Source organism: Trachinotus anak, unplaced genomic scaffold (assembly GCF_046630095.1).
Source record: "Trachinotus anak isolate AG129_WGS33_773 ecotype Australia unplaced genomic scaffold, CSIRO_AGI_Tana_v1 ptg000032l, whole genome shotgun sequence".
NCBI lineage: Eukaryota > Metazoa > Chordata > Actinopteri > Carangiformes > Carangidae > Trachinotus > Trachinotus anak.
This window is the reverse complement of record NW_027273883.1, coordinates 11,812,621-11,839,282: the sequence shown is the minus strand read 5'-3', so window position 1 is coordinate 11,839,282 and position 26,662 is coordinate 11,812,621. Positions and strand designations below refer to the sequence as shown.

Below are 26,662 nucleotides of genomic sequence, written 5' to 3'. Positions count from 1 at the left end.
CTCTGTCTTTGAAAACATTCATTCAGGTAAAAACAGGAGAACTATGGTTTTTAACATTTTATTTTAAGCATGCACTAGGGAATGCCTAAAATAGTCAACACATCTGTAAAACATACAGACTGAAAGTTTGGTGGTAAAGACAATAACACCATATGGCACCTACACTGGGAAATAACTGTCAAAAAGAAAAATTATTACCTGAACACCAGGTTATGTACATTATTACAAGCTCCTTAAAAATGAAACATATGGATTTACTGCTCATTACAAATATGCACATTAAATGTGCACTACCCATGTAAATGCAAAATCATCCATTTCTCTAAAACACGCGCGCGCACGCACAACACACACACACACACACACACACGGTAACACTACACAGATATCGTCCTGAACACGTTGAATCCTGACAGAGCCGTGGAGATCATCACACCAGTTATCTGTGGGTGCCAGTGGATCTCCTTAATCTCTGACTGACCCTGGTGCAGGAACAGTAGCTGAGGGGGTAAGTCTTTCACCCCCTCCACCCTGGCACCCACGTCGCACGACTCCACGGACAGATCCCACTGGCTGACGACATCGTCAGCTCCCGAGGCAGCGAACACGCTCGAGTCCACGGGGCTCCACTCCACCGAGGTGATGGGTGCGCTGTGCTGCTTGAAGTTGGCCACGGGCCGCCCAGTCTACAGGTACGGATGGAACAAAAGTAGTGAGGTGTGACAGCTGTGTCATCACAAACAACATCAAGCGCTACTGCTTCATAAAATCTGTTTTACTGCTTTGTGCTTCCTAAGTTGCAGCCAGACGTTGCCAAGCTCCAGGAGTGTGTTTTAAAGGAATAATCTGACATTTACTCCAAACTCTTGACAAGAGAGAAAATACATATTTAACACAATGTCAAACTATTCATTTAAAGGCAAAATAAAATTCCTCTCTATTAGGAGGGAAGCAACAATTGCAATAATTACATTACACTATTGTGTTACAGACAAAAGATGGAACAATAATAATTAGTTGGGTGGGGCTGCCAAACTGTAAAGGTGTGGGATTTTTAAATGGTGTAATAGCACAAGCCCTTAGGAGTGTTTTCTCTACCAAACAATAACATCATTACTCAGTGTAAGACATAAAACAAGTGATAATTCATAGCTGTATAATTCTCAGCTGTATCATCTTGCGTAAGTTGAACGATTGTGTTATTAATGAGTGATTTCAGATAAATTGATGTTGGTTTTTACCTTAAACTGTCGCAGGTCCCATACTTTCAGAAGCCCATCGTCCCCTCCTGACAGCAGGAATGGTTCGCTCCTGTTCCAGCTGATCACATTGATGTCTGATGAGTGAGCTTCATTGGCTGAGAGCATTGAATTGGGCGGCGCACGGATGTCCCAGATACGAATAGACTGATCCACCGAACAGGATGCAAAAACCTGGGGCCAAGGAGAGAGAACAGATTCTGAGACTTAAACTTTAGATTAAAGATTAACAAAACAAAGACTGACTGGTCTTAACTGCTCTTCACAAATAAGGAACTTTACTGCATGTCTTAAAAGCATCAATTGTTGCTTTGTAGTATTTAGGAGAAGTGTGTGCGTGTGTGTGTCAACACCAATTAGGTTGTACAGCGTCCAAAGGACACTACACCAGCAAAAAACACAGTGCACACTCATACACCATGTAGTAAGGTAGAAGCAAAACGGTAACAACCAATGTAATGTCAGACTGTGGGGTGCACATCCACATACCACAAACGAGTTCAGTGACTAACTTTAAGTGTAGCATCTGAGACAGTAGATAAACAGCATATTTTAGTCTGTCATTCTCAGTCACAACACCGTAATGGCACACAGCGACAGTCTGTGTTTTTAAAGACAACACAGTTCATTCCAATCATTCATTTCTTTCTCCACACCTTGTTCTTCCACACAAACATCTGTGAAGCACTGTTCAACTGGAAAGATCAGATTGACATTAATAATCCCTGTGGAGAAATCGACCCTCTGCATTTGAATGGTGCTAACTGTTTTAGGATCCGTGAAGCTACTCCGGCTCTGAGGCCAGCACTGTGGTCAAGGGAGAAGTGAGAACAGATAACGAGCATGTCAAATCTCAACACGCATGTCTAGTATGTAGCACGCATGAGATTCTGATTTAGGGGGAAACCACAGCCAAACAGAAAGATGTAACTCAGTCCAAGTGAGGTTTAGTCTTGCACTGAGGGACAGTGCTAACCACTCACCGTCTACATCTGCCCCACCCACTGTGTCATCACTATTCTACAAACGTACTGTAGCTTCAGTAGGGGACCACTGCAGATCCTCCACAGACTTGCTGTGGGAGCTGAAAGGTCGCTGGTCAATCTGCCAAGTAGTCCCTCCCTCCCGTGGCTCCCACACATGGATGTTCTTTTTGCAGTCTCCACTGACAAGACGACCTGTTAATAAAACACAGGCACAACAGTTAACCCTTTAGTCGACACAGACACACATATATGCTTTTACACATTGCTCATTAATCAGAATTTTTACACTTATCTAAAATATGAACCGCTGCTGCTGCTGCTATATGTTCAAGATGAATTCTGACTCCGCTGCAGTTCTGCCCGTTCATGCTCACTCTTTTTCCCGTTTTATTGTTCTGTCCTAACACCTACTGCACACTCAGCTATTCTGATGAGGTCCCCTCTCCGAAGTGCTGCACCCAATTTGTTACAGTTTTATTCTTTGTGGTTGTGCACAATATAACCTCTACGACTACAACGTGTGTGTATATTATACATTATTGCCAACCATTTTGCAAAGCACACTGTAATGTTTTTTTCCTCTTGTCCAAGGAGGTTATGTTTTCTGTCTGTTTCACATAAAGCATAATAACCCAGGTTTCAATCTAATTTGGTAGAACGTTAAGCCAAGTTAATGATTTGATGTGGGTCTGGATCCAAGGGTGTAATGGTGTTTGCAAATCCACAAATTGCCTGCACATAAGAATTTTCTTTATAAGTTATTTTGGGAAACAACAAGCAAACTTGAGGTCTTGTAAGGGACAAAGTGATTTGTTTGTCTGTGGCTTAAAAAAGATGCAGTTTGGAAATTTACACAGTAACCTCTGATGTTAAGGTGTCAGGGGCAGAGACTATTTAGAGTGCGAGAGAAAATTATACTTTACATTTAGTGCAGACTGTTCTTATCATGTTACTCACACATTACAAAGTAGACTAGGTGCAGCTCGTGGCATGTTTACAGTTACAGCACACAACGTATTGCGGTCACCTAAGATTAATGCCAGGTGTCAACAAGACCAGAAAGTATGAGAGTGTTTTGTTTTTTTTTGTCTGTAAATTTCATTGCAGGTTAAAGACTCACTCACCAGGTACTGTAGGTGACCAATCAATTGCAAAGCCTTCGGTCATGTGTCCTGAGAAACTGAAAAGAGCTGTGGCTTCCTTCTGCTGTTTGATGAAAGCTGCCATTGCAGCAGAACTGTGGACGGCCTCCAGCTGAGGTCGGAGGTCAAATATTTCTACCTGTCCCTTCTCTGACCAGACAGCAGCCAGTGACTGCTCCCCGCGCTGGGTCACCTGGAAATGAAGCAGCAAAATGAGTAACTGGGAAACACAGGAAAATAAAATCTGAAGATCTGATGGTTTCATTTACAGAATGGACAACTTACTCTGACTCTGTTGATCCCTCCATAGTGAGGCATCATGGCCAGTTCCATCTGTGGCTTCTTGTCTTCATCCTCCTCCTCATCATCACTTTCTTCATCACTGCTTTCTTCCCCCTCTTTTTCTTTCTCTGTTCCATGAAGGTTGTACATTCGCATGACGAGAAGTCTGCAAGGAAGTTCAGTGATGCATTGAAGTGGATGAAGATAACAAATTACCTGACAATCATGTTATTATTGAGCGGCATACAACCCTAAAGTTTTTATTTCAGTGTATGCAGAAGATAACACCCCACTTAAGAGACAAGTCTCTAAGGCCATCTGTTGTCTATCTTCAAGTGTTCAAGTTTTATCAAACTAAATAACATAAACAACTTTTCATATCAACCTCTAAATGAACCTTTAAGTTTACACTGAAAGGAAAACTCTGCTTTTGTGGATGATGTCAAAACACAACTGAAACTGTCCGCAAAAACATCCGGCTCTGCTGTGGACCTTGATGGTTAGATGTTACACTTCCAAAACAGCTTTTTCATTTCGCCATTACTGAAAAGTACCTCCATACAATAATATGCACCGTCAGTGACAATTATCTCACACTTATATGTCAGATACAAGATCAAATTTAAATAAACACACTATTTATTATTTATTAGTTATTACATATTTAAATATCCTAAACTATGAAAACGAAGGGATATATATGTAACTGTCTATATGTTTCAGTTATTGAAGTATGTTCTTTCATACAAGCATGGCAGATGTAAGTTCATGACAGAGAAATCAAACCAAGTATCTATACTGTTTCTAAATGTAAGACTTTCATAAGCCTTGTTGCCTGGACACCATCTCTGATAATGTCCTGGTAAAGCAACATTGTGGTGAAGGAAGTTTTCAGATCCTTCACTTAAGTAAAAACATTAAGACCACACCGTGAAAACAATCAAGTTAATGCAAGTGAAAGTCCAGAGTTGAAAATGAAATAAAAGTGTGTGTGCAATCAGGAAAAAGCACTTTAAGTATTAAAATCAAAAGTACTCAATACAATAAAATGTCTCTTAGTTATGACTATTATATCATTTGATTATTATGCATTTATTTAAATGATCATTTCTGTTGCAGTTGGTTGAACTAACTATTTTGTATAGAACTGCAACTAATGTTAATTTGCATTGTGAGTTCATTACTTCAGCTTCACCGGTCGGGTTGTTTTTGAGTTTTATGAACCATGCTCATTTGTAAAGTGATTGAAGCTGTCAGATAAACGTAATAACAATACTCTAGTAAAGTACAGTACTTGAACAAAGTAAATCATTACCCTGTATTTTGAAACTCAGTGGTGCTTTGATCTATGTTTGATTATTGTGAGGTCAGAACAGCCACAGCCATGGACATGTTTATGAAGTTCATGCTGTCTGGAGGTCAGTACCGACCTGTTGCTCAGGGCTGTGTCCGCCTGTGTGCCCGCACAGAGCAGCATGGACAGAGGGAACTGCTCCCTGCCTTCCCCATCTCCATCTCTCAGGACGTCGAAGCTCAGACACGGAGCACCTGAACACAAGAGACAAAAAAAAAAAAAAAACACACACACACACACACACACAAAGCTGAAATCAACCTGTGGGCTCCTGCTCGGCGACACACTGCTGACAAACGAGCAACTTTAGGCACAACTCTTGCCTGTTTGACACTCGTGGTACATGCGGTACGCAGACCGGTCCATCTCCAGCTCCTCCCCGGGCTGAAGCGGCTCGATCCCGGGCACGTACACTTTCCTCTCCCCGTCTCCGCCCGCTCCTTCCTCTTCCATCTCCACCCCTTCATCGTCGTCGCTGCCGGCTTCGTCCATCTCCTCCAGTTCGCGTCCTTCCTCGGCAAACGTGTCTTCACCAGGCGCAGACATCTTGGCAGAGGCGGAGAAGTTCCCGTATTTCCGGTGTGGGGAGCGGCCACGTGGTTTAAACACCCCGCACTTTCCCTCCTCCCGAGCTGCCTCGCTCCCTACGTCTCCCCCCTCTCTCCCTCTGTCTCTTCCCCCATTTACGGGAATTCAGCTGGCCCCTTTGGCGCTTGGCTCTCTGCTGCCAGGAAAGATCAGACTTGCAAATATTTGCCTTGGAAGATGCCAGAAGTGCTATGCCTAATATTCATTTTTACGTCGGCATTACACTATTACGAGTTTAGTGGATGTTCAGGGTCGGGGCCCCTCATCCCCCTGGAGAATTACTCGTAAAAGAAATCAGATGAGTCATTTCCACATTTGGGGTCTTATTCATGTGCTGACCCGACACAGGATCTTGCACATCCTCTGAGTAAGTGAAGGTGACACCTGCTCGGCGTGGTGTTGACGCCGCGGTCAGTCGCCCCTGCACCACTGATGGGAAACAAGCATCTGGCAGCAGCCTCGCAACTAGACAGCTCAATATTTGCCAGTCACAGTTATGTGGAAATGAGCATTGTTCACCAAAAAAAAAAAAAAAAAAAAAAGTCCAAGCTCACAGTCCAAGAAGGATAGCACTTAAGCCTTTTTCTTCATTTCAGTCTTCCAGCTCTAACATTGTCTAACTCTTTGCATTCAAATTGCATTACGTTTGTCCCGTCTGTCCAAATTATGACTTAATTTCTGTGGGAAAAAAAAGGGTCCGTGAAAACTCGAGGTGCAAGTCAAAAAAAAAAATAAAAAAAAATTGTTCGCATATGCCTCATACCTCTGGATTATGAAACTACAAGGAGGGTCCGGTGAGGACAATGGCGCACATAAAATGTGTGGGTGTGTACAAGCATGGGCAAGTGTGAGCACCAAATGCTGCACTTTTATTTTTCGTGTGGATCCTGACAGGGCTCATACATAACATCTCCGGAGCCGGGGTCCCATCCAGAGCACATTCCTCTCTCATCTGCAACTCGTCTCAGTTTTTTTTTTTTTATCAGAGTTACAAAATAGCTATAAAGGGTTTCTACATAGGAAATGACTCTGTAAAAGGGCCAGTGAAGCTCACATGAATGTCGACTCCAACATAAACTCCGCGTCCTGTTGCTGGAATGTGCAACCATAAACAAAATATAATCTCTCTTCGCCAAATGGAGAAAAGTGTAAATGTCTATCACTCCTATGGGCAAACAGTAGCTGAGGAAATACTCAAATATAAACAAATCAGCAATACCATAATGGAACAATGCTCTGTTACAAAAGTCATAAATTACACTGAAGTAAAAGTATGCAAGTATTGTTAGTTCACTGTAGTACCAAAAGTGAAACACCCCCTGTGATCATTATACTATTATAATTATATTATTAGGTTAGTATTGTTGATGCATTCATGTGTAAAATGGAGTTGATTTTAATGACTTAATAAATGGATGGATAGTATGATTTATAACAATGAATCACATTTTATAAACTGATCACATGTTTTACAGGTAAAATGTTAATGTGAAAAGTAACAAGTAATTATAGCTGTTAGATAAATGTGGTAGAGTCAAAAGAACAATATTTCCCTCTGAACAGTAGTTGAGTAGAAGCAGAAAGTGACATTAAATAGAAACACTGAAATAAAGTACACGTACCTTAAAAGTATCTTTAAGTACAATACTTGAGTTAATGCTAGTTACTTTTCATCACTGCTGACAGGAAACAGGTAACAGCACAATAAATATACTGTAGCTTACAAACCTTGGGATATTATATCCTGGAGAGTTAAACCAAAAACTAGCAATGCATATATCTAAATGTCTTTAATTTACATTTATGTACAAAAGTAAACACCCATAATATTTTACATTTACATAATATTCATTGTAAACAGTGATGAAATCCACATCAATAGACGAGACTTATGTGCATTGGCTTGCTTGGCATTTATCTCTTGTTAGCATGAAGAGCATAGCTAGCTGGAGGTTGTGGCCAGCTCTACAGAGGATGGCTATATGCTTATATCTGTGATATCAGTTGTTACAGAGCACTGTTGGACAGTCAACATAGCTATTCAAACTAACTTTGGACATTAAATGCAACCCGTGCATGTCACTTCATATTAACAAAGCTTACTGCATTAAACACAGACACAAATATAAGAAACAATCATTCAGTGCCAGGAAATGTCTTGCATTTTTGTGTGCATCATCTGAAAGATCCTTTTTACTATGGCTGCAGCCACCAGTAGAGTCTGAGTAGCAAGGGGCTCCAGACAGGATATGATAAGGAGAGAGTACCACTGCTGGACGGCAGCTGTGTAATGTCTACCATCTTATCAGGCTGTCCCTCGTCCACACTGCTGATAGCTCGGGTGGTCAAGAGTCTGGCCCTTGATGGTCCGTAGTCCTTCCTCTCAACAGAGGGGGGCAAAGTGGGCAGGGTGCAGTTTTCAATCAAAGGTGAGCATACAACATCGAGCCACCTAGCAAAAAGTTCTGACGTTAGCTTGAGGAGTTCCTCAGGAGAGGAAGATAATGTGGAGTAATGGGCCAGGTCCATCTCCTCCTGGAACCTCTGTGAGAGACAAAGAAAAGGAGCACATAAATATTTGCAATAGAAAGTTGGAAAAAAAAACCCCCAACACGCATTCACAGAATCTTTAAGGAGCAATGTTAAATGTACTTTTATTTGATTTCATGTTTGAAACAAAAATTCAAAATCTGATGTTAATGTGGCAAGCCATCACATGCCAAATAACCAGTGATATTTCAGGCCTTGTTGTTTCTTTAAACTTAAATTTTCTTTCATAGACTAAAAGAAGGTGTTTTGGTAAGACATATAGTTGAAAGAAAACTATACCTCTGTGTTTTTGTTCTTTTTAATAATTCTATCCAGTGTCTGCCTCAGGTCGAGAATTAAGGAGTGATTTAAGTGCTCATCCCAGAGGTTTCTGAGAAGCACATGCCAGGAGTCCAGGAGGACTACTGCAGCAGGGAACACACAACACTGCAGAGAGAGGTACAACACAACAACCGCAGATTAGATTCAGCATGCAAAACACATGTGACAAGTTACCAAGAGCCACATCAACTGCCAAATTATACACCAGACTCAAAGCTACATTATAGAAAAGTGTTTTGCTAGACTGAGAATTTACAAGGCCCATTATAGCTGACAACTGGATAAGCGCTACTGATTATCCTGTTAAATAAGTCAAAATGTTTTTTAGTAGAGGGCCAATGTTGATAACAACTGGAAGACTTTAAGATTTACGACCCATGCACTGCACATCAAATCCCACTTTCCCTTTTTATCTGATGAGTAACTCACCGGATCAGAGTCACACAACATGTTTTTTGTGTAGTGGTGTACAACATAGTAATCTTTTGGAAATACTGTCCGCTGAAAGAAGATAGAAAAAAAAAGGCAAAGATGAGAATAAACCCAAAGATAAGGAAATAAGATAATATTTACAATGTCATAATTACTGTGTTGAACTTTAACACTAACTGAGTCGACAAGAAAAATAAGAACAACTAAACTAGCCACATGTGAATCTACACAATGTTTGATCCCCTCGACTTTGTAGCGCTACAGAGCTGTAACTGTTTGTTATCTGATAACAAGGTGGAGGTGTTTATTTTGACTCATTCATTTGAGTGCCTTCACCTTTGACCATCTTGTTGAACCAACTCACTGAACACAGCCAATGAGAGCAATGCCATATTTTTTTTTTTTTAAAACAACAGCACATTAATTTGGTTAGAAAAAGTACAAACTATCATTTCTACAAGGAAGATGCATGTTATTGTAAGAGCACAAAAAGGACAACAACAAAAAAAAAATCATGAGCAAAGATTTCACTTACAAATCCAGTCGGATTAGAGTCAATGGTCGTTTTAATGTTTTTCACAACTTCCTTGTCAAATTGACATCCACCGCATTGGACAGTCAAGAGTGATAGCAACAGCAGCACTGTTTGAGACATGAGTGAGACGGAAAGAGACAGAACACATTCATATAATTGCTGGAAACTTTCTGTGGTTTGTTGCGTGTTCAAATGGCAAGAGAAACATGACATCATTTCCTGTGGCAATTAGCTATTTCTGCAAAAACAACACGAAACAGACACTGCTATTACAACAGCTCTAATTGAACTAAGACACCGGAAATGCTATTGTACCAACACAAAGTGACTCATCAGATTAATTTTAATTCACTGGTTAAACTTATTTACCCACGGACTCTTGGGAGAATGTTAACGCAAAAAGCATAAACATGCATTTAATTCTTGTCTCTCACCTGACAGTGACATCCTTTCATCTGAATGGACACTTCTCCATGTCTCTTGTTGACGGCAATCTCTCTGCAGATGGGTTCTGTATCAGTCTGTGAAAGGCAAAGTTTCCTCTTCTGTGGTTTCTTAAGGTCTTTGACACAGAGTGTACGCTGCTGTGTCTTCTCCTTCACAGCTTGATATTTATTCTTCTTGTTGACATCCCTTATACATTCCTTCCTTTTGAGTTCCTTTGGTACTTTCCAAAAAAATGCCTCATTTTTCCTCTCACGCCATCCTGCTCTCTCACTTTGGATTTTCCCACTTAAGCCTGAGTGGCTGCAGCCTTTCCCTATCAAAGCTTTTGTTTGTTTTTCCCTTTTCCCCCCTATATCTCTTTCCCTTTCCCTCTCTCCCTTTCACTACTGACCTAGAATATTCCTGAACAGCCTAATTTGAATCACTCTCCTCTTGCCTGAAAGTGGATAAAGCAGGAGAGACACTGCCTCCTGTTCTCTATCTCTCCCTCTGTCCACTCTGTGTATCCTCACTCTGACACAGGCTGCACTCAAAGTGAAAGTGCTATGCTGGATGGTTTATCTGCTCCCTTAAAGTCTCAGCCCCTCCCATCACTACACGTTTTACCTCACTATTGACTGACCCGGCTCCCTCCCCCCTGCTCCCCACATTCCCCGACACCCACCCTCTTACCCCCATCCTCCCCCATCCAAACCAGGCCCTACGAGAATTAGTCATGCAGTTGGCGCGCATGTTTTTAATTTGGACTCTCCCCCACACCTCTGTGCCTGTGGATCTCCTGCTCTTTATCCCTTCAGAGTCAATGTGCAGTATCATCCTGTTTAATCATCATGCTTTTTTTTTTTTGTTTTTTTTTGTTTTAAAATGAACCCAAATCACATTCCTTAAAAAACTGACAAAACAGGATTGCAACACTGCATTGCCAGAACTTGCAAGTCATTCCATGTGTGACAGCCATTCTTGAGTCATTACCATTAAAATCAGCTCCACGGAAATGGACAGTGTTATTGTGATCTAATATTGTGCGCAGCTGTCCTCATTCTGTCTGCAATGTGTTGTTCTATCCCCTCAGGTTGTGTCAAGCGCCATGTTATTTTGGATTTCAGTTAGGTGTCAGGAGAGGAGTTAATTACTAGTGAAAGGAAGCACATAGTTGTTTCTTGGTGACAATTAGGAATTGTTCTTCTGTGTGTCCTTTTTGAACACAAGCCAAAGGAGGCAAGACAGTTTCCAAAAGTCCCATGTTTGCTGCGGGGAAAACTAAAGAGCAACAGCTTCGCTGTGAGCAATGCATCACCTCTCCCAGAGGCATCATCAACTCAAAACCTCTTCACCTTCACTATATGTCTTAATGACGGGTATAAATATCCAGTCATTGTGCTGTCTTCCTGTTTCATACGTCGCTTGTATGTTGGGGAAGTATGTATGTAACTAACTTGCGAAGCTGCAGCAAAGCAAATTTGTGCTTTTATAAGTGAAAGTTGCTAAATGAAATCCAGATTTGAGTTAAATGTAGAAAAGCATAAAAAAATTAATAGTTATGCACCACTATACTAACAGTGCTGAGTGGCAGATTCCTTTTCAATCCTATTATTTATAAACTCGGTGCTCTTTCAATGTGGGCTAACACATGAGTTTGAACTTTGACACAATCATTGCATAGGAAAAAAATCCCAATTTAAACAAAGCTTTATATTGTTGCATTTTATCGACTAAGGTCTGCAGGACTCTGCAAGGCAACAGGCTCAAATAACTGTGGCATGGAAGAAAAAAAAAAAAACAGCACAGCTCTTTAGTGGATCCGTGTGTGACTGGCTCATTAAGAAGCCAAAATCCTGCTGATGTGGTCGGCTGTACTGCAGTGAGGCCTTGTTATGCAACCAATTTGTACATTTAAGGACACCAGAAAAACCTTAAAAGTGTTGTCTTACACCACTGGAGACTTGTTGGCCGACAGCCACTCGAACAAGTGAGTGGGGAACTGGCAGAGAAGTGCTGCTCCTCTACACTCCCCTTTCTCTCTCTCTCTCTCTATTCTTCCTGTTCACCACAAGATGGAGCCAATTGTGGAATAAAAAAAAATAAAAAAAAGAATGTCAGGCTGTTCACATTAATTTATTTCATTTAAAACTTCAGTTAAAGAGTTAACAAAGTGCAAAGCCTTTTTGTAATAAGTTAAATGTAACATATTAAAACGAAGTGGTCTCCTACAGTGATTCCCTTTGACAAACAACAGCCCTCATATATTATCCCAACTGACTGTGTTAATCTGTGCAGGATGATAATCAGGGTTAGGTACACAATAAATTTCTCATTACTTAAAAGACAATAATGGATGAGCCAAAGCATCTGTGGCGTCCATTTCATCTACTTTCATTCCACAAAAAGTCCCAAACAGTTAACAAACTGATTCTTGCTTTTCATTTTCCTTTCCTCTGGAACCGCCCCCCAAGCCTTTTCACCTTCCTTTTCTTCACCCCATGCTGACTTCTTTTCCTCCCTCTTCTTCTCTTAGTCACTGGCTGGGGCTCCTCTCCCCTCCCCGGACAGCTGTCATCAAATGACTCTTGTATGTTTTGCTGAGTCCAGTCATCCAGAATTTGAGGAGCCTGACGTTGTCTTCCTCGCCCGGCCCAGTGGCGCCAAGGAGGGCCAGAACCTTCTGGGTGTCCTCCCTCCCTCGCCCATCCACTTTGGAGAACTTGAACAGCACTTTGACTTTACTGAAGGAGCAAGAATTAGCTATGAGAGGGCTTTCATATGCAAAATAGTGAAATCTTACTTTAACCCAAGTGGTCTTCATTAAGACTGAGTGAATTTTACTCACTTCATCCACTCCTCCTTCAAACACAGCAGGCAGTGAGATACGACGTCCACAGAGAGGTTCTCGTTAGACAGAGCCACTTCGAGCTTGTTCAGTAATGTGGGACCTGGAAAAAGAGTGCAAACATTCAGTGTAACAATTATTTTTTAAAGTTCATCGTATTACCTTTATTCTACACTTCAACCTTTTGTCAAAGTTGACCATAACATGTTTCCTGCCAACTTAAAAACCTCCAAGACAGTTATCTTTTTGATCCCTTTCATCCATGTGTCGTGCTGATAAAACACCTTTGAATAACAGTTGGTAGAAAGATGGGCTGTGAGCCAACGAACAAATTTCCAATGCTCCAAATATTTTCTGATGTGGATGCAGATCTTTTTTTTTTTTTTTATTTACTTTTTTTTTATATAAAGGAATTCTTAACATTGCAGGATGGGACATGTCTGAATGTCTGAGTGGCAGTAAACATACAGTGACTACTTCTGAATTCAGGCAGCTATGCTCACCCCTGTCTGTAGGCTGTGTGTTGCCACTGCTGATGGTGAACTGGTAAAGTGAGCAGATATCGTCGTCCCCTACAGCTGAGATCTGGAAGTTTCTCTCTGTGCCGACGTCCACCAGCACTGAAAACTCTACAGGGCAAAACATAAGGTAAAATCAACAGTGTGAACTGCAGGTACAGGCCAATAGTTTGTGACAGACGTTTTCTTCATACTGTAGTGTGCTGCAGTGTGTGGTTTTAGAGACTCTTGTACCTGAGCTGCTGACGTGGGTTGGAATGGGCACATCTGGGCTGAGTCCCAGGAAGTTGCATTTGTAGGCCTCCTCATACTGAGCACTGTATGGCACAGAACGCACACAGCCTACTGGCAGCAGAGACTGATGGGAGAGAGGACAGAGACTCAGATTAGAAAAGTAGCATGAGGAGGAAATTCGCTTTTCAGTGAGATGAAGTTAACATTCGTAGCCCTTTGCACCCACACTGGATGCTCTCACTTACTCTGGCTGATTAGACCTCTGCTCAGGTTAAGGCTGGGTGGAGGTGGGCTGGGAATTATCTGAGGACGCCACACAGTGTGACCTAATAATATCCAGCCCTGTGCTGAACCCACTTACCTGTATATTTGTACAGTTGTTCTGTTTCTATTTAGCGCTAAAATTTTAAAAAACAAAATCATAAAAGTGGAACAACACAACCAGGAGAGCAAAGGGAAAATGACAATTTAAGGACAGTCTGCAGATGTCCACACAGCCCTGAGAAGGGGTTTAATAACACAAAATAAGGGTCAACATCTGTGGGTGGGCACCGTGTGTGTAGGTGCTTTAGTCTTAAATGCTGACATACATTGTGGGATAGGTCTTTTTCACAGCAGACATTTTTACACGTCACAGGTATAAATAATAACATGAATGATGGCTGAGGCATTAGCAGTTGACTTAGCATTTCACTGTCACCCTGTGATAGCTTCGTGGGACACTTGAATACAACAGAGCCATTATACATGCTATTAGTAACACCTACGCTACAATGACAAGTCATGTGTCAAGTGTCTGCTGTGAAAAACACCTGGGACATAGCAGAAAACATGCAATGGCGTAACTACAATCAATAACAGTTCAAAATATATTAAAACAATATAAAAATTATCACAGAAAAAAAAACCTGTTCAAGAAACAGCAAAATCCAACAACAATAATCATATGATGAAAACAGTAACATGCTCTGTTTCCTTTGTGTATCTTGCATAGAGAGGTAAGCCTTGAAAACATGTACAGGCAAAGATAATTTCAGGGCGTGTCTTTAAATAGCTTAAATAATTATATGCTTTGTGTCTAGAAAAAAAAAATTACAGTGAATAAACAAAGATATTTTTATGGAGAAATAACTAAAAACACAAACACGATGGTTTACATTGCATAAGGAATCTTTCCAACCTTAATAAGGTAAAACAGGTATGTTTAGAGTTAGATGATTACAACAACTGTAGGTGTGTTATAGTACACTCCTTTTACCTAATGACACCATATTATACCATGGCTCAACTGACCAGGCCCCTCACAGGTGTTATCATTCGTCCTAATTCCCATGTACCTGCACCATAATAACACCTGATGAGGCAGAAATGGATGCAGTAGTACAGTAGGAGTACCTTGAGTACTGTGAATGCTGACTGGATGAGCCCAGGGTGTGCACCTCTCCATATGACCTGATTTCCCATGAGCACGTGCCATGCTAGCTGACGAAACTCAGCAGCCCCAAGGACCTGCAGAATGAATGAGATCTTACTGTACAACAACGCCATTACAGTATGTGTCTTTGTTTCTCGTATGATCATGAACTAAAATGTATCAGATTAAAGCCATAAAAACTATAAATTCCCTTTTTTCAGTTTTCTGTGAACTTGCATAGTTAATTTAATGCAATTATGTGCAACAAAAAGTACATAAGTTTACCTGTCTCAAGTGTCTCAGTGACCTAAACTTTGGACCAGGTAATTCATCTAAGTTTGCATCATCACACAGGAAGTCGTGGCCCAGCTCGCTCTTTGACTGGTGCCACTGTGACTTTGAAGCACCTCCTTCTGCTCCCTCCCAGCAGCTCATTTCCTCCTCTTGCTCTTTTAGAAAAACAAAAAGACACAACAGCAGATCTGATAATGAGCAAATGTTTCAAAAACAAGGTTCATTACAAATGTGGGGAATTCCAAAGGAAACTATTAGAAATGGCTTGACCTATATCACACTCTAAAATTAGAAAATGTGACGTGATGTGCACGTTACTCATCATCTCTTTCCAAATCAAAAGCAATGCTGTACAATTTCACCACGCATCGCTGACTTATTTAATACATATACTAATAGATTACTGCTAATACTATCCAGCGCATGGTGGTCCCTGTGTCACTGTGTACTGTGTCCCTCACAGTATCAGGTTGACCAAGTCTGTACAACATTAAAACTAATTTGTACAAATGGGCATTTTAAATGTACCTCAAATTTTTTGTAATCCTTTTTTTGCTACATGAATAAAGTATTAATATTAGGAAACAAGATAAGAGCCAAATCAGACTGACCAATTCCTTTTAATTACTTTCTAAATCTTGACTAACCTCTGCTTGGAAAGGCAGTGCATTTGTGTACAATGGTTAAATGATTCACTGTTTTTATGACCAGAGTGTCTCTGCTTCAGCTAACCCAGTGAATCAAACTTTAACAGAAGACTTAAGACTGATGAAACATTGTGCAAACACATGACATCTGCTGATGTAACCCTCCATCAAGAGGCCACACCTTGCCTAGAAAGCAAGACATGTTGAAGCAATGTCCAACAAGGTAAATTATGTTCTTTTTGACTGATAGCAAGGAAAAGTATGTTTGAAACTAAATTTCTGAAGTAATTGGTCATAAGATCTTAATCTAAGGCACAACTTTAAACAAACACAATGTTTTTACACTAATTACATGCACACAATTATAATCTTTCCTGTCTTTATTGAACAAACATATTAAACATTTATAGCACTAGCACTTTCTTTTGCAGCAGATCAGACCTGCAGAACTTTGAGGAGGAATTTTGGACCATTTTCCCTACGAACTGCTTCAGCTCAAACCTATTCTTGGGATTTCTGGTGTGAGCAGCTCTCCTCAGGTCATTCCACAGCATCTCTACTGGATTAAGGTCTGGGCTCTGACTGGGCCGCTCCAGAAGTGGATTTTCTTAGTAGTGAGTCATTCAGTAGTAGATTTACTTTGATGTTTAGGGTCATTGTCCTGCTGCATCACCCAACTTCTACAGAGCTCCAGCAGGTGACAGCCTCCCTGACATTATCATGGAAGGTACCTTGAGATGATGATTTCATGTTGGTATGCTGTGCCCTTTTGACACCATACATACATGTTCTTAGCAAACAATTCAACTTTAGTTTCATCACTCCATAAAACATTTTCCCAGTAGTGTTGTGTTGAGTGTCAAACTGCTCTTTGGCAAACTTCAGGGGAAAAGTGATGTTTTTTGGAGAGCAGCAGCTTCCTCCTTGGTGTCCAGGGCAAGAGACCATGCTCCAGGTAACCATGCACCCTGATTTGTGTATAGCAGACTCATGAACAGAAATGTTAAACAGCTCCAATGATTCCTTCAAGCCTTTAGCATTTTCTCTGAATTTCTTTGTTATGTTACTAAGTATTCTGCGTTGTGCTTCTGGAGTCATCTTGGCTAGATGCCCACTTCTAAGGAGAGAAGCCACAGAACTAAATCTTTTCCTTTTATAGACAGCTTGTTGGACTGTAGACTGATGAATAATCTCAGAATTCTTTGAGATTATTTTGTAACCCTTTCAGTTTAAATCAAATCAACAACTCTTGACCATAAGTATCCTGAGATCTTTTTTATGAGGCATGCTTCACATCACATTATCATCGTCATCAGATGCTTCTTGTGAACAGCAAACTAAAATTTCTAAACTAAAACTAAAGTTTCATTATGATTCAAAGAAGCTGTAAACCCTGCATCCAATCTTGTTTGAGTGATGTTTCCAGTATAGAGAAGAACAACACAATGATTTGTGTGTTATTAGTTAAAATAGATTGTGTTTGTTCATTATTGTAACTTAAATGATAGGACAAATGTATACATGTAAATCCAAAGGGTTCAATTTTCTTGCCATTGTCTTTTATAACAGATAGATGGATGAGTAAATACAAAGTTCTGTGCTACAGTATAATCATGCTGTTTAATTAAGGACAATGTGTCTACCTGTCTGTCTCTCTATGAGCACCAGTGTGTCCTCAGTAGGGGCTCCCTCGAGCAGCTTCTCTGTCAGACGACTACCACAGGCCTTCAGCAGCCTGGAAATGAGGCGAAAGCACACATCAGTATGTCTAGGTGAGCGATTACACACCAGTCACATGGAAAGAGACAACATCTTGTATGTCATAGTGGGACTGACAGTATATCAACTCACCAGCTAAAGGAGGAGTGCAGGCTGGCCCAAAGGTTGGGATGCTGGGTAAGAGAAGTTAGTGATCGGGCTGCGTTGCCGCTCCTTTGGTGCGGGAAAACTGCAGGTGAAAACACACTGTTCATCCTCACAGCTCGCTGGGGGCAAACTCCTTGTTCACTGTCAAACACCTGGTGCAGAGTGCAACACCAAGACATTAGACGATGTAATAGATACATACCTGTGGAATAAGTTATTTCTATTTGAGTAAACTGAATAAAGGCACGTAGTGTCCGTGTGTGCTCTACCTTGAGGGCTGTGCTTTGCAGGCTCTGTATAGTGAGTCTAAGGTGGCGTAACAGAAAAGGCCAGGAGTTGATGAGGTAGATCCTGTCCATGGCTACCATGACAATACTGTACCACCGCTGAAAGCCCCTGGCCAGGCTGTCTTTGATAAAGAAGGTGTGTGAGAACACAAAACCGTGTTGTTCATCTCCAAAGAAAATTGGCCCTTCACGGCCAGGACACACCTGACAAAACAGACAGAGAAAATTGGAGGAAGCATATGAGGAGACAGAGGAAAAAGAAAAAAGGGTGTTTATTTCGTGTATGAGATGTGTGACTCACACACACATACATACATGCAGACGTACGTCATTGTTTACCTCACAGCTGAGGCTGCGTACACAGGCCTGGCGGACCACGCTGAAAAGCTGAGGTTGTCTGGGATGCTGGTGGCTCAGGAAGCGTATGCCTGTTTCGTCATCAATGCTCACAAAGCCTGGGTGAGACGCAGGTAGAGATCGACATCCCTATGAAGAAAGGAGAGTAGGAGGATGAGCACTCTGACAGGAGTATGGAATGTAATGTAGGAGAAGTGGAGAGTGGTTTGGGTCAGATTGAGGCAAATTTCTGATAATGTCATGGTGAGTTGACTTGGTCTGCCCCCCCCACCACTCACCTCACACATTTCCCCTCTCTGTGAGGCTGAGCTATTTGCTCTCATGGTCAGCCCTTCACCTTCCCGGTCACCATCTCGGTCCCTGTCCCCGGGTGCTGGGATCCCTGCCTGGGATGATGGGGATGGGGATGGAGGGTGTAGTGCCTCGGTGCAGAACAACGTCCGAGGGCCATGGAGTTCACAGAAGTGACAGAGAGCTACCAGAGCATTCATCTGAGAGAGAAGTTTCCAGATTAGTTATTGTATTGAATATCTGTGATTCATATGTGAACCTTAATAGTCAGTGTCTCGCCTTTCCTATCATCAGACTCCACCAGAGTCAAGACATTGTCATTTTAAATAATACTAACATAGTCTTACCTTCAGCAGAGACCCAGGTTGAACAAATGACTGGCGCTTAATGCAACTTTACAGCACATTCATTGGTCGCAGTGTCCAAAATGCCGATATATACAAAACAGCATATTAAGGCAGTGGTAAAACCAGACAGTTTTTTTGTTGTTTTTTTTCAGTTTAGTCCGTATTTCAGAGATTCACAGGTCTTAGCTCAGGTTGTGCAGCTGCTAAAGCTAACTGACAACAACAGACCGCATCACGTGAAGCAGAGTCAGGCGCTCAGGCACAAATGACGCACGACCATGATGCTGCGTTCAAGTGACGCCGACAAAAATGGGAAGAACAGGGAAAACTGCCGTTAATCCAAGATTTGGGAGCGTTCAAGCACTGTTTTAAAGTGGCTAGCTCTAGTGCTAACATTGTAGTCATATCAGATAAACCGCCTAAATTAGCGTCTTTTGATGTGCTTTTTGTTACCAAGTGAGAACAGATATATATATATATATGCAAAGACTGCGTCGCTCCTATAAATGTATTTGCATTCTGCCGACACATTGTTGACATATCGGTAAATGTCGGTCTTTTCACCAAGTCGAAGATTTTGTTTGTGTCACAAATTGTCCATATGTCCGACTCGAAGTAAAAATTATAATCAGAGGCTGACATGAATGGGGTTTCCAACTCATAATTATGGTTTAAACAACGTGCCTGAAAGCGGCATTAACTGCAACACCTTTTAAAGCTATTATAATATTGTCAAAGCGAAAAGAAACAACAGATTTATTTGTCAATATCAATATAACTATTATAATATAATATAACTTATATTAACTTATTTAAGTTTCTACAAAGTCATGTTTTGATTTAGGACAAATGAAAACTACATTACCCATACTTCCCTCTGAGCAACAAACTCGGGGTCAAAGGACGATAAAAAAAATCATAAACGGCTGCTTTTACGGAAGGTATGTCAAAGATTACTTTTAAAGGTGTATTTACGTTGAAATTCTTTTAAATAATAATAATTTTAGCCAGGAGCTGTTGAATTGCGAAAATCCCATACTATTGTACAAGACTAATCGATCACTTCCGCAGCAGCTGAGAAAAGTGGGACTGATATATGTTTTCTGAGTGTCAGGTTATCTTATTCTGTCAGGTCAAACAAAGCTAAAGGCGTGGTAGCAGATACCACAGGGACACTTCTCTGAAATAGCATCGCTTTTGAAAAGAGTAGATTTGAACATGGCATCAGACGGACCAGGAGTCACAGAGTCAGCAGAGGACCACAGAGATAATGGGACCGACCTGACAGAGGCTGGGGTCTCAGCTCACCCTGACAGTGGTGAAGAAACCCTAAAAGGTAAATCACCCTGTCCATCCATTTTTATTTTATCTTTTGCTGTATATGTCCATATTATGTGTGAGTAAAGACATGGTTATCCACAGTGTAGACCTGCTGGTAACTCCTCCTCATAGTAACTCATGATACTGTATGAGTGTCAGTCTGGATTTTTTCTAGATAACCATCTCTAAAACCAAACTCCGCAGACTGTGGCATTTCTGTGCTATAGTGAGCAAGTTGAGTTCTGGTAAGTTCTTGGTAAGTTATTACTTGGCTGCAATCCCTGCCACTGAAAATGATTCCTGAACAAGTGAGCCGACTACTGAAGTGACAGCCAGTTTTTTTTTTTTTTAACTCCATGCGGGGCTGCTCTACAGGAATCAGGAAATGAGTCGTGTTTTAAGTATTGGCTCTGACCTCCAATCCAGTATGAGGAGTAGATTTACTGTCTTTACTCCCACTTCTCTTTCTAAACCCCAGATTCAGATAAACTTTACAAGAAATAAAGGGCGTTAATCAGTATTTTACTTTCAGTCAGCTGTACTAAAATCTCTGGAAGAAGTAGAAAGACTCCCTAAGAGTCTGTTGCTGTTATCCCATGATCTGGGTACCAGTCAGTGCCATCGTAGTAAACAGGAAATTTTTATCGCTAAAAATTAAAGGATCTGGGCAGTGAGTCACATTGAGTTTTCCTATCTGGAAATAGCATTGGAGAGTGTGTGGTATGTGGTGGAGCTTGCAAACAAGCATGGTATAACTACTTGGCTGACATTTCAGCCCTCTAGGGCAAGTCATTGCCACCTGTTACATTATTTATACTTTTTGGATTGGAACCATTGTGTTGTACACTACCAGTTTACTTTGGGGGTTTAATCATTTATGTAGTTCTGATTTCATCTGTTAGTTGAAATATCATACCTGCTAAAGATAAAAATCTGAAGAAATCTAATAAAAGAGTTTAGGAGACACAGGAAACGTGTTAAAAATACATTCAGAAACAAACAGGAGAAACATATTTCCTCAACAAATCTCACATTATACTGTAAATTCATATTTTTATTTATCTTGCTTGCTGGCTTAAGTAAACAGCCAACGCTCTATCCTGAGAACCTCCTGCCTCACTATTGTAGATATTTTCAGTGTTCGTGAAACTGCTTTAAACTGCCAGACAGACCTTTCTTTCTATCTGTGTCCTCACTCTTCAGTCCCACTGCCTCATAGCCCGGGTCAGGCTGTAGAGGGATTGTGGGGAACCTATGTTTGTGGATGTTATACTTCATGATTTCAGTTTTTTCCCCTCTGTATCTGGCCCTAGACATCACTTGTTGAATGACCATATAAACAACACATATATTGATAACTGGGAGTTTCACACAGACTAGTCAGCCCGTGTTATGTGGGCCTGCTTTTGGCAAAATTAGTTTTCCTCTTGTGTCGTTGTTGTGTTACTTTTCTGAGGTAATTTAAATGCAGAACCCACATTGAAAGGCTGCTGACTTTCTTTGCAGACCTTCATCTCAATTTCATTTCACGTCTGCCCCTCTTACTTTTGCTTTCACTCTGTCTTTCTCTCTGTGGCGCTATCATTTACAGAGTCAGCAGAGCGGGTTGAGGATGGAGTCAACGTATGCCAGTTTTTCCTGATGGGAAAGTGCCATTTTGGACACAGATGTCGTTTGAGTCACAGGTCTGCTTTCATCACCTTTTTCAAACAAGATAGTAGAGGACTTTCAGTTTTTCAAATAAATACTAGACATCCTCTCAATTGATTTTTAGTAACTGCAACACCAGAGAAGTTGGAGACAGACCTGTCTTGTTTTTTTCTTTCATGTTATTTATTTATAATAACCTCATTAATAAGAAAGTTGTGAATCGCTGTAGCACAGCTGCTAGCAGTGAACAGATTTGCCTGAATGATCCACCTGTATGTATTTTTTTTTTTTTATTTCTTATGTTGTCAGTTGCTGCTCCTATTGCCTCACAGACAGAGGTTTAAACTCAGCTATGACAAAATATGGGTGTTGCAAAATGTTCATATACCATCAATAATGTTTGATCTGTGTCAAATAGAATTAAGACTTGTAATGTCTTTTTCCACTGTCCATTTCTCAGTGATCCATCACTGGATGATTCAGGGGCTGTGTCCCCTGATCCAGATGACACACCAGATGGAGAAAAGGTGGAAAAACACAAGAAGAAGAAGAAGGGCAAAGTGAAGAAACCAAAAAAGCCAGAATACATCGAGGGAAAAGGTCACTGCATATTTGGCTATTTTCCTAAGTCATCTGATAATGACACCACACTCTTAAAAGGCCAAAGAAGGAATCACCTTTTCCCATCACAAATACTTTTTATCTCTGTTTTTGTTATCTTCCACTTCCACAGAAGTGAATAAAAAGCCCCGTATGCGCACAGCAGATGATGTTATCTCTCGGATCCTGTGGGACTCATCAGTGGATGCATCAGAATTTGTAGTGGGCTATGTGGACCGCTTCCTTGGTGTGCTGGAGCGCCCCTTCGGTGACTTCAACTGGGACACTGACCCCTGTGACTGTGATTACTCTGCTGAACTGGCCCTGCCCAGACACAGGATCCAGTACTTCACCTACAGAGGGCACCGTGTCTGGGACCGCCACAGCAGAACTGACAGGGTGTTTGGCTCCACTGGTCAATCTCTGGCTCCCCCCTTTGGAAGGGATGAGGAAGTAAAGGGTAAGAGAGGGCCATTTAGAGATACCCCACCTCACACACAACCACAAAATATACAGAAGCGAGTGCGCTCAGAACGTATGCTGACTGAAAATAACCGTTTGTTTTACAAGAAATGAACAGAGAAGTCCGAGAGCAACACCAAGACTGCATTAAAACAACAGAAGAGCAGCCACCTGCTGTCAGTGGGCAGGAAGAGAGTGAAACAGAAGAGCGTACTCACGCTGAGAACACACATCTGGAGGACGAGGAGCAGAATGAGATGAATATTCACACCCCTGACTCAACACAACCAGCTCCAACGTGTAGAGGAAACGCCTCTCAGGAGGAGCAATCACGAGGAGCATGTGTTGTGGAGGAGGCTGCAAATAGGTCTGGTGTTCGTGTTCATCTTATCAATGTAACTGAGAACTCCTGTACAGAACAACGTAGCATTTTTAGATTCTACATGTTCCAACCTGAGCCTGTTTGTACAAAATGTAAACTTAAAGTGACATGGAAGTTAGAGCATTGTTTGCTTCAGTAATGTAAACCAGATTATGTGTGTGGGGTATAGTTACAAGAGGGATTTAAATTGGATCCTTTATATTCAATTGGATCAGTCAAAAATCAGAGAATACGCCGTCTTAATATGTAGAAGACAATTCACCTGCACCCACACCTTCCTCACCTGCATTGTTAGATCAGTATTTGGAGGATTAAGGAGAAATAAATTAATTAATCCTCACCCACACTTTTTTTCTTTTTTAAATTAAAATAAAGTTTTTGCCAATTGACATCTAAACACACACATTTTACCCAGGATATCACTCTGCTAGTCACAACCCTGGAATTAAAGGTCAAGTGTGGTTATATATGATGGACGCGGTTCACTAGTCGCCCCAATTCACGTTTGAGTGGATGAATTTATCTATACACCCCCTATTTCAAGAGAAGTCTTTAAAAATATTGTAATGCACAACAGGAAAACAGGTATTTTGATATAAGAGTAGTTAAACATTATGTTTGTGACATATATTTGGCATATATAACACTGAGATAGTTGAGCAGTTAACACAAAGACACAGGACTAGAACTGTATTTTTTTATATCACTGTGTCTTTAAGACATATCATTTAATATTTAGGAGATTTATGTCTATAGGAGTGTCTTGGTTTGAAGTTAAAGCTAAACCTTGGAAAACAATCTCAGAAGTTACTTTGCTGCCTCTTGAGTAATTTTACTCCCCTGATTTGATTTTAGACTTAAGGCTGCAAGAGACCAAATTTCCTCGTTCCAAAAAGAGGGAGTGACTATAAAAGAGGAGGGAGAGGAAGAGACTTTGGCAGAATGGGAAGAAAGCTGGGAGGGCAACAAAGATGCTTCGGTGAGTACTGCACAGCTCACCCTGACATGCATTCTTGTTCTGCTGTTGCTCTAAAGGTTTAACAGAGCCATTCGTGCTCCTCTTCTACTATGCACAGAGTTATCTTGGAGCCCTGAACATTAGCCAGAATTCATCAGCACCTCTGGAGCAGAGAGAGGAGAAGCGTGGTGGTCGCCCCCCTAAAAAACGACCCACGCACTTCATCACCTTCAGGGCCAACACTCCTGCTATCCTGTCCTCTTTCCAGCAGCTGCAGGAGGAGGTCACCACCCTTTTGCCCTCCTCTGCCCCTCACTGGCATACCGTCTCCAGCCTTCATGTCACCCTGTGCCTCTTGGTGCTGCACAGCCCAGCTGAGGTAGCTGCTGCTGGGGAGATCCTCCGACAGTTTGCCCATTTGGATCGCAACCCCCCGGTGGCTGTGACCTTTCCTGTGAAACTGAAGCATTTCAATGGGAAGGTGCTCTTCCTGAGCCCCCAGCCTCAACTGCACCTCCAGCAGCTCAACAGTGGCCTGCAGGAAGCCTACAGGAAGGAGGGCTGGCTCCACAGGGACTCCTACAACCCACGCTACCACCTCACTCTGGCCAAGGTAGAGGACAAGGAGGGAGAGAGGATTTTTGAAGGGGTTGGGGACCTTAAGGTGGGGAAGGGTTTAAATTTTGGCCGTCTGCCAGTTAACACCTTACATCTTTGTGCCATGGGCGTTTCCAGAGTAGATGGCTTTTATGAGACTGTGTGCACAGTTTCTCTTCGATGATAGAAGACTGAGCCATTTCACATCCACTACAAACATGTATGTTATTACAGGACATATTACTGGGTGTAATATCACTGCACTAGCCATGTGGCCTTACCAACCAAATTTAATGTCCTTGTTTAAATGTTTTATGTAAGTAATTTATTCAGAGAAGATGCACTTTGGGTAAAAGACAATTTTGTGAAGGGAAACTTGATGCAGAGCTGCAGGACAGTGGTAAACACCCTATATTCCCTATATACATCTATTTTAATCTGTCTACATTTTATGTCATACTGATATTTCAAGATGAGACATGAATGTAGTTTACACGTAATACAGGGAATTCATAATGCAAGCTCCGTTTCATGTTGTAATGCAAAGTTCCTCTTATTTGTTTCCTTCAGTTGATAGAAATTAAAGATTAAAACACTATAAAACACACATTTGCTAATTAAACATCTTTAAAAAGCTGAATGATCAGTAAATTAATTAATTAGTTAACATGCTGATACTGCTTTACGTAATCTTATGTTATAATAAACTCTAAATTTGGGTTTTTTGATTGTTGGTTAAACTAAAAAGGCATTTTGAAGACATAACCTTGGACTTTACACAAAAAAAGACCAAAATTAATAATTTAATTGAGATGATAAACACCCACACCCACAGTGTAAATCATAAGATGTGTCAGTGTAAACTTCAGGTCCAGGAGGAAACTGGATTTTCATGTGTACTTTTGCACCCAATGAAAATGATTGTGAAAGATGATGTAACTGCTCACTTTACTGCTTTGAGTCTTTGAGTCAGAGACTCACTGACCATGTAGAGTAGGATACCTGCTTCCTTTTAAATGCAAAAATTGCCTCAAGAAGAATGTTTTATGTTTCCTCTTGTCTGTTATCTGATGGGCCAAATGAGGTGTCTGCAGCCAACTTTGTCCTGCAGCCCACACTCTGGGCGTCTTTGATATCTACTCTTTTGCTACTACACTGACAGGACACATGCACCTGCCATAAGGGCGAATACTGGATACATAAATTGTTTATGGGGAGAAAAGATTATATTTTGTTTACAGCCATGAATTAACCAAAGTAGTGGTTTTCTTCAGCTCGTAATTCCATGATTTATACAATCTGTTTTATATGAATATTGTATGGACTGTGTTCCACATGAAGGATGCCTTTGTATCATTTTGGAATGAAGTATAACAACAAGATTGTCAAGGACATTAAATATTGAATTGGTTATTTCAAATCCTGTGAGTGGTGATATTTTATCAGTGCGGGGATGGATGGCCTGGATGCTGTTGCTTAGGTCTAACACACAAACACACAGTAGCTGCATAAACGCTCCCTGAGCAACTCTTGCATACATAATATAATTTTCTGTCTTCTCTCCCCTCTTCCTCCCAGATAGACACATACACTTTACATAGGCTACATGAGTCAGTGAGTATGCTCTCTGGCTCTCTACTGTTTGCTCCCTGGCTCGCATTATCTCCCTGCCTCCCTTCCCCCACTCCCTTTCAGTGACACAGAAAAACTAACGC

The 26,662-nt window shown here is 41.2% G+C and overlaps 4 protein-coding genes across 6 annotated transcripts; 1 reads left to right on the top strand and 3 right to left on the bottom strand.

The window, feature by feature from the left end:
• Positions 1-44: 44 nt before the first annotated feature.
• Positions 45-5,601, bottom strand: grwd1 (glutamate-rich WD repeat containing 1). Its single transcript, XM_071470906.1, has 7 exons — positions 5,347-5,601; positions 5,100-5,217; positions 3,673-3,835; positions 3,370-3,580; positions 2,292-2,437; positions 1,242-1,433; positions 45-686 (listed from the first exon to the last, which is right to left on the bottom strand). The coding sequence occupies exons 1-7, from the start codon at positions 5,567-5,569 to the stop codon at positions 378-380; spliced, it is 1,362 nt and encodes a 453-aa protein (XP_071327007.1). The 5' UTR covers positions 5,570-5,601; the 3' UTR covers positions 45-377.
• A 1,388-nt stretch (positions 5,602-6,989) lies between these two features.
• Positions 6,990-10,437, bottom strand: LOC139613904 (uncharacterized). Its single transcript, XM_071470920.1, has 5 exons — positions 9,884-10,437; positions 9,450-9,556; positions 8,912-8,983; positions 8,441-8,587; positions 6,990-8,155 (listed from the first exon to the last, which is right to left on the bottom strand). Exons 1-5 carry the CDS (start codon positions 9,894-9,896, stop codon positions 7,808-7,810), a joined length of 687 nt encoding a protein of 228 aa, XP_071327021.1. The 5' UTR covers positions 9,897-10,437; the 3' UTR covers positions 6,990-7,807.
• A 1,555-nt stretch (positions 10,438-11,992) lies between these two features.
• Positions 11,993-19,258, bottom strand: flcn (folliculin). 2 transcript variants are annotated; one of them, XM_071470895.1, is made up of 12 exons: positions 18,979-19,258; positions 18,619-18,831; positions 18,311-18,469; positions 17,966-18,187; positions 17,682-17,848; positions 17,474-17,565; positions 15,175-15,338; positions 14,871-14,984; positions 13,476-13,599; positions 13,227-13,352; positions 12,724-12,826; positions 11,993-12,619 (listed from the first exon to the last, which is right to left on the bottom strand). In XM_071470895.1, the coding sequence occupies exons 2-12, from the start codon at positions 18,829-18,831 to the stop codon at positions 12,412-12,414; spliced, it is 1,692 nt and encodes a 563-aa protein (XP_071326996.1). In that variant the 5' UTR covers positions 18,979-19,258; the 3' UTR covers positions 11,993-12,411. The 2 variants fall into 2 exon arrangements, with proteins under 2 accessions (XP_071326996.1, XP_071326997.1); XM_071470896.1 differs by having other exon boundaries at positions 18,323-18,469; positions 18,979-19,257.
• Positions 19,259-19,793: 535 nt separating this feature from the next.
• leng9 (leukocyte receptor cluster (LRC) member 9) lies at positions 19,794-26,367 on the top strand. Of its 2 annotated transcripts, XM_071470894.1 has the most exons (8): positions 19,794-19,919; positions 20,111-20,314; positions 21,890-21,983; positions 22,409-22,548; positions 22,682-23,008; positions 23,119-23,377; positions 24,248-24,371; positions 24,469-26,367. In XM_071470894.1, the coding sequence occupies exons 2-8, from the start codon at positions 20,197-20,199 to the stop codon at positions 25,129-25,131; spliced, it is 1,725 nt and encodes a 574-aa protein (XP_071326995.1). In that variant the 5' UTR covers positions 19,794-19,919; positions 20,111-20,196; the 3' UTR covers positions 25,132-26,367. The 2 variants fall into 2 exon arrangements, with proteins under 2 accessions (XP_071326995.1, XP_071326994.1); XM_071470893.1 differs by lacking the exon at positions 19,794-19,919 and having other exon boundaries at positions 19,926-20,314.
• The last annotated feature ends 295 nt before the right edge of the window (positions 26,368-26,662 follow it).

Bases quoted from the DNA above. Each gene is read 5' to 3' on its own strand.
- grwd1 (XM_071470906.1), bottom strand. From the start codon at position 5,569: ATGTCTGCGCCTGGTGAAGACACGTTTGCCGAGGAAGGACGCGAACTG. The intron at 3,581-3,672 runs GTAAGTTGTCCA...CTTCATTTCCAG, and splicing joins GAGGGATCAACAGAGTCAGA to GTGACCCAGCGCGGGGAGCA. The intron at 1,434-2,291 runs GTACGTTTGTAG...CCTTGGCCCCAG, and splicing joins GGTCCCCTACTGAAGCTACA to GTTTTTGCATCCTGTTCGGT.
- LOC139613904 (XM_071470920.1), bottom strand. The intron at 8,588-8,911 runs GTGAGTTACTCA...CTCTCTCTGCAG, and splicing joins TGTTGTGTGACTCTGATCCG to TGTTGTGTGTTCCCTGCTGC. The intron at 8,156-8,440 runs GTATAGTTTTCT...TGTCTCTCACAG, and splicing joins AAAAGAACAAAAACACAGAG to AGGTTCCAGGAGGAGATGGA.
- flcn (XM_071470895.1), bottom strand. From the start codon at position 18,831: ATGAATGCTCTGGTAGCTCTCTGTCACTTCTGTGAACTCCATGGCCCT. The intron at 17,566-17,681 runs GTGAGTTGATAT...CCTCATTTCCAG, and splicing joins CTGCACTCCTCCTTTAGCTG to GCTGCTGAAGGCCTGTGGTA. The intron at 15,339-17,473 runs GTAGACACATTG...TTTTTCTAAAAG, and splicing joins GCTCATAGAGAGACAGACAG to AGCAAGAGGAGGAAATGAGC.
- leng9 (XM_071470894.1), top strand. From the start codon at position 20,197: ATGGCATCAGACGGACCAGGAGTCACAGAGTCAGCAGAGGACCACAGA. The intron at 22,549-22,681 runs GTCACTGCATAT...CCACTTCCACAG, and splicing joins AGAATACATCGAGGGAAAAG to AAGTGAATAAAAAGCCCCGT. The intron at 24,372-24,468 runs GTGAGTACTGCA...TACTATGCACAG, and splicing joins AGGGCAACAAAGATGCTTCG to AGTTATCTTGGAGCCCTGAA.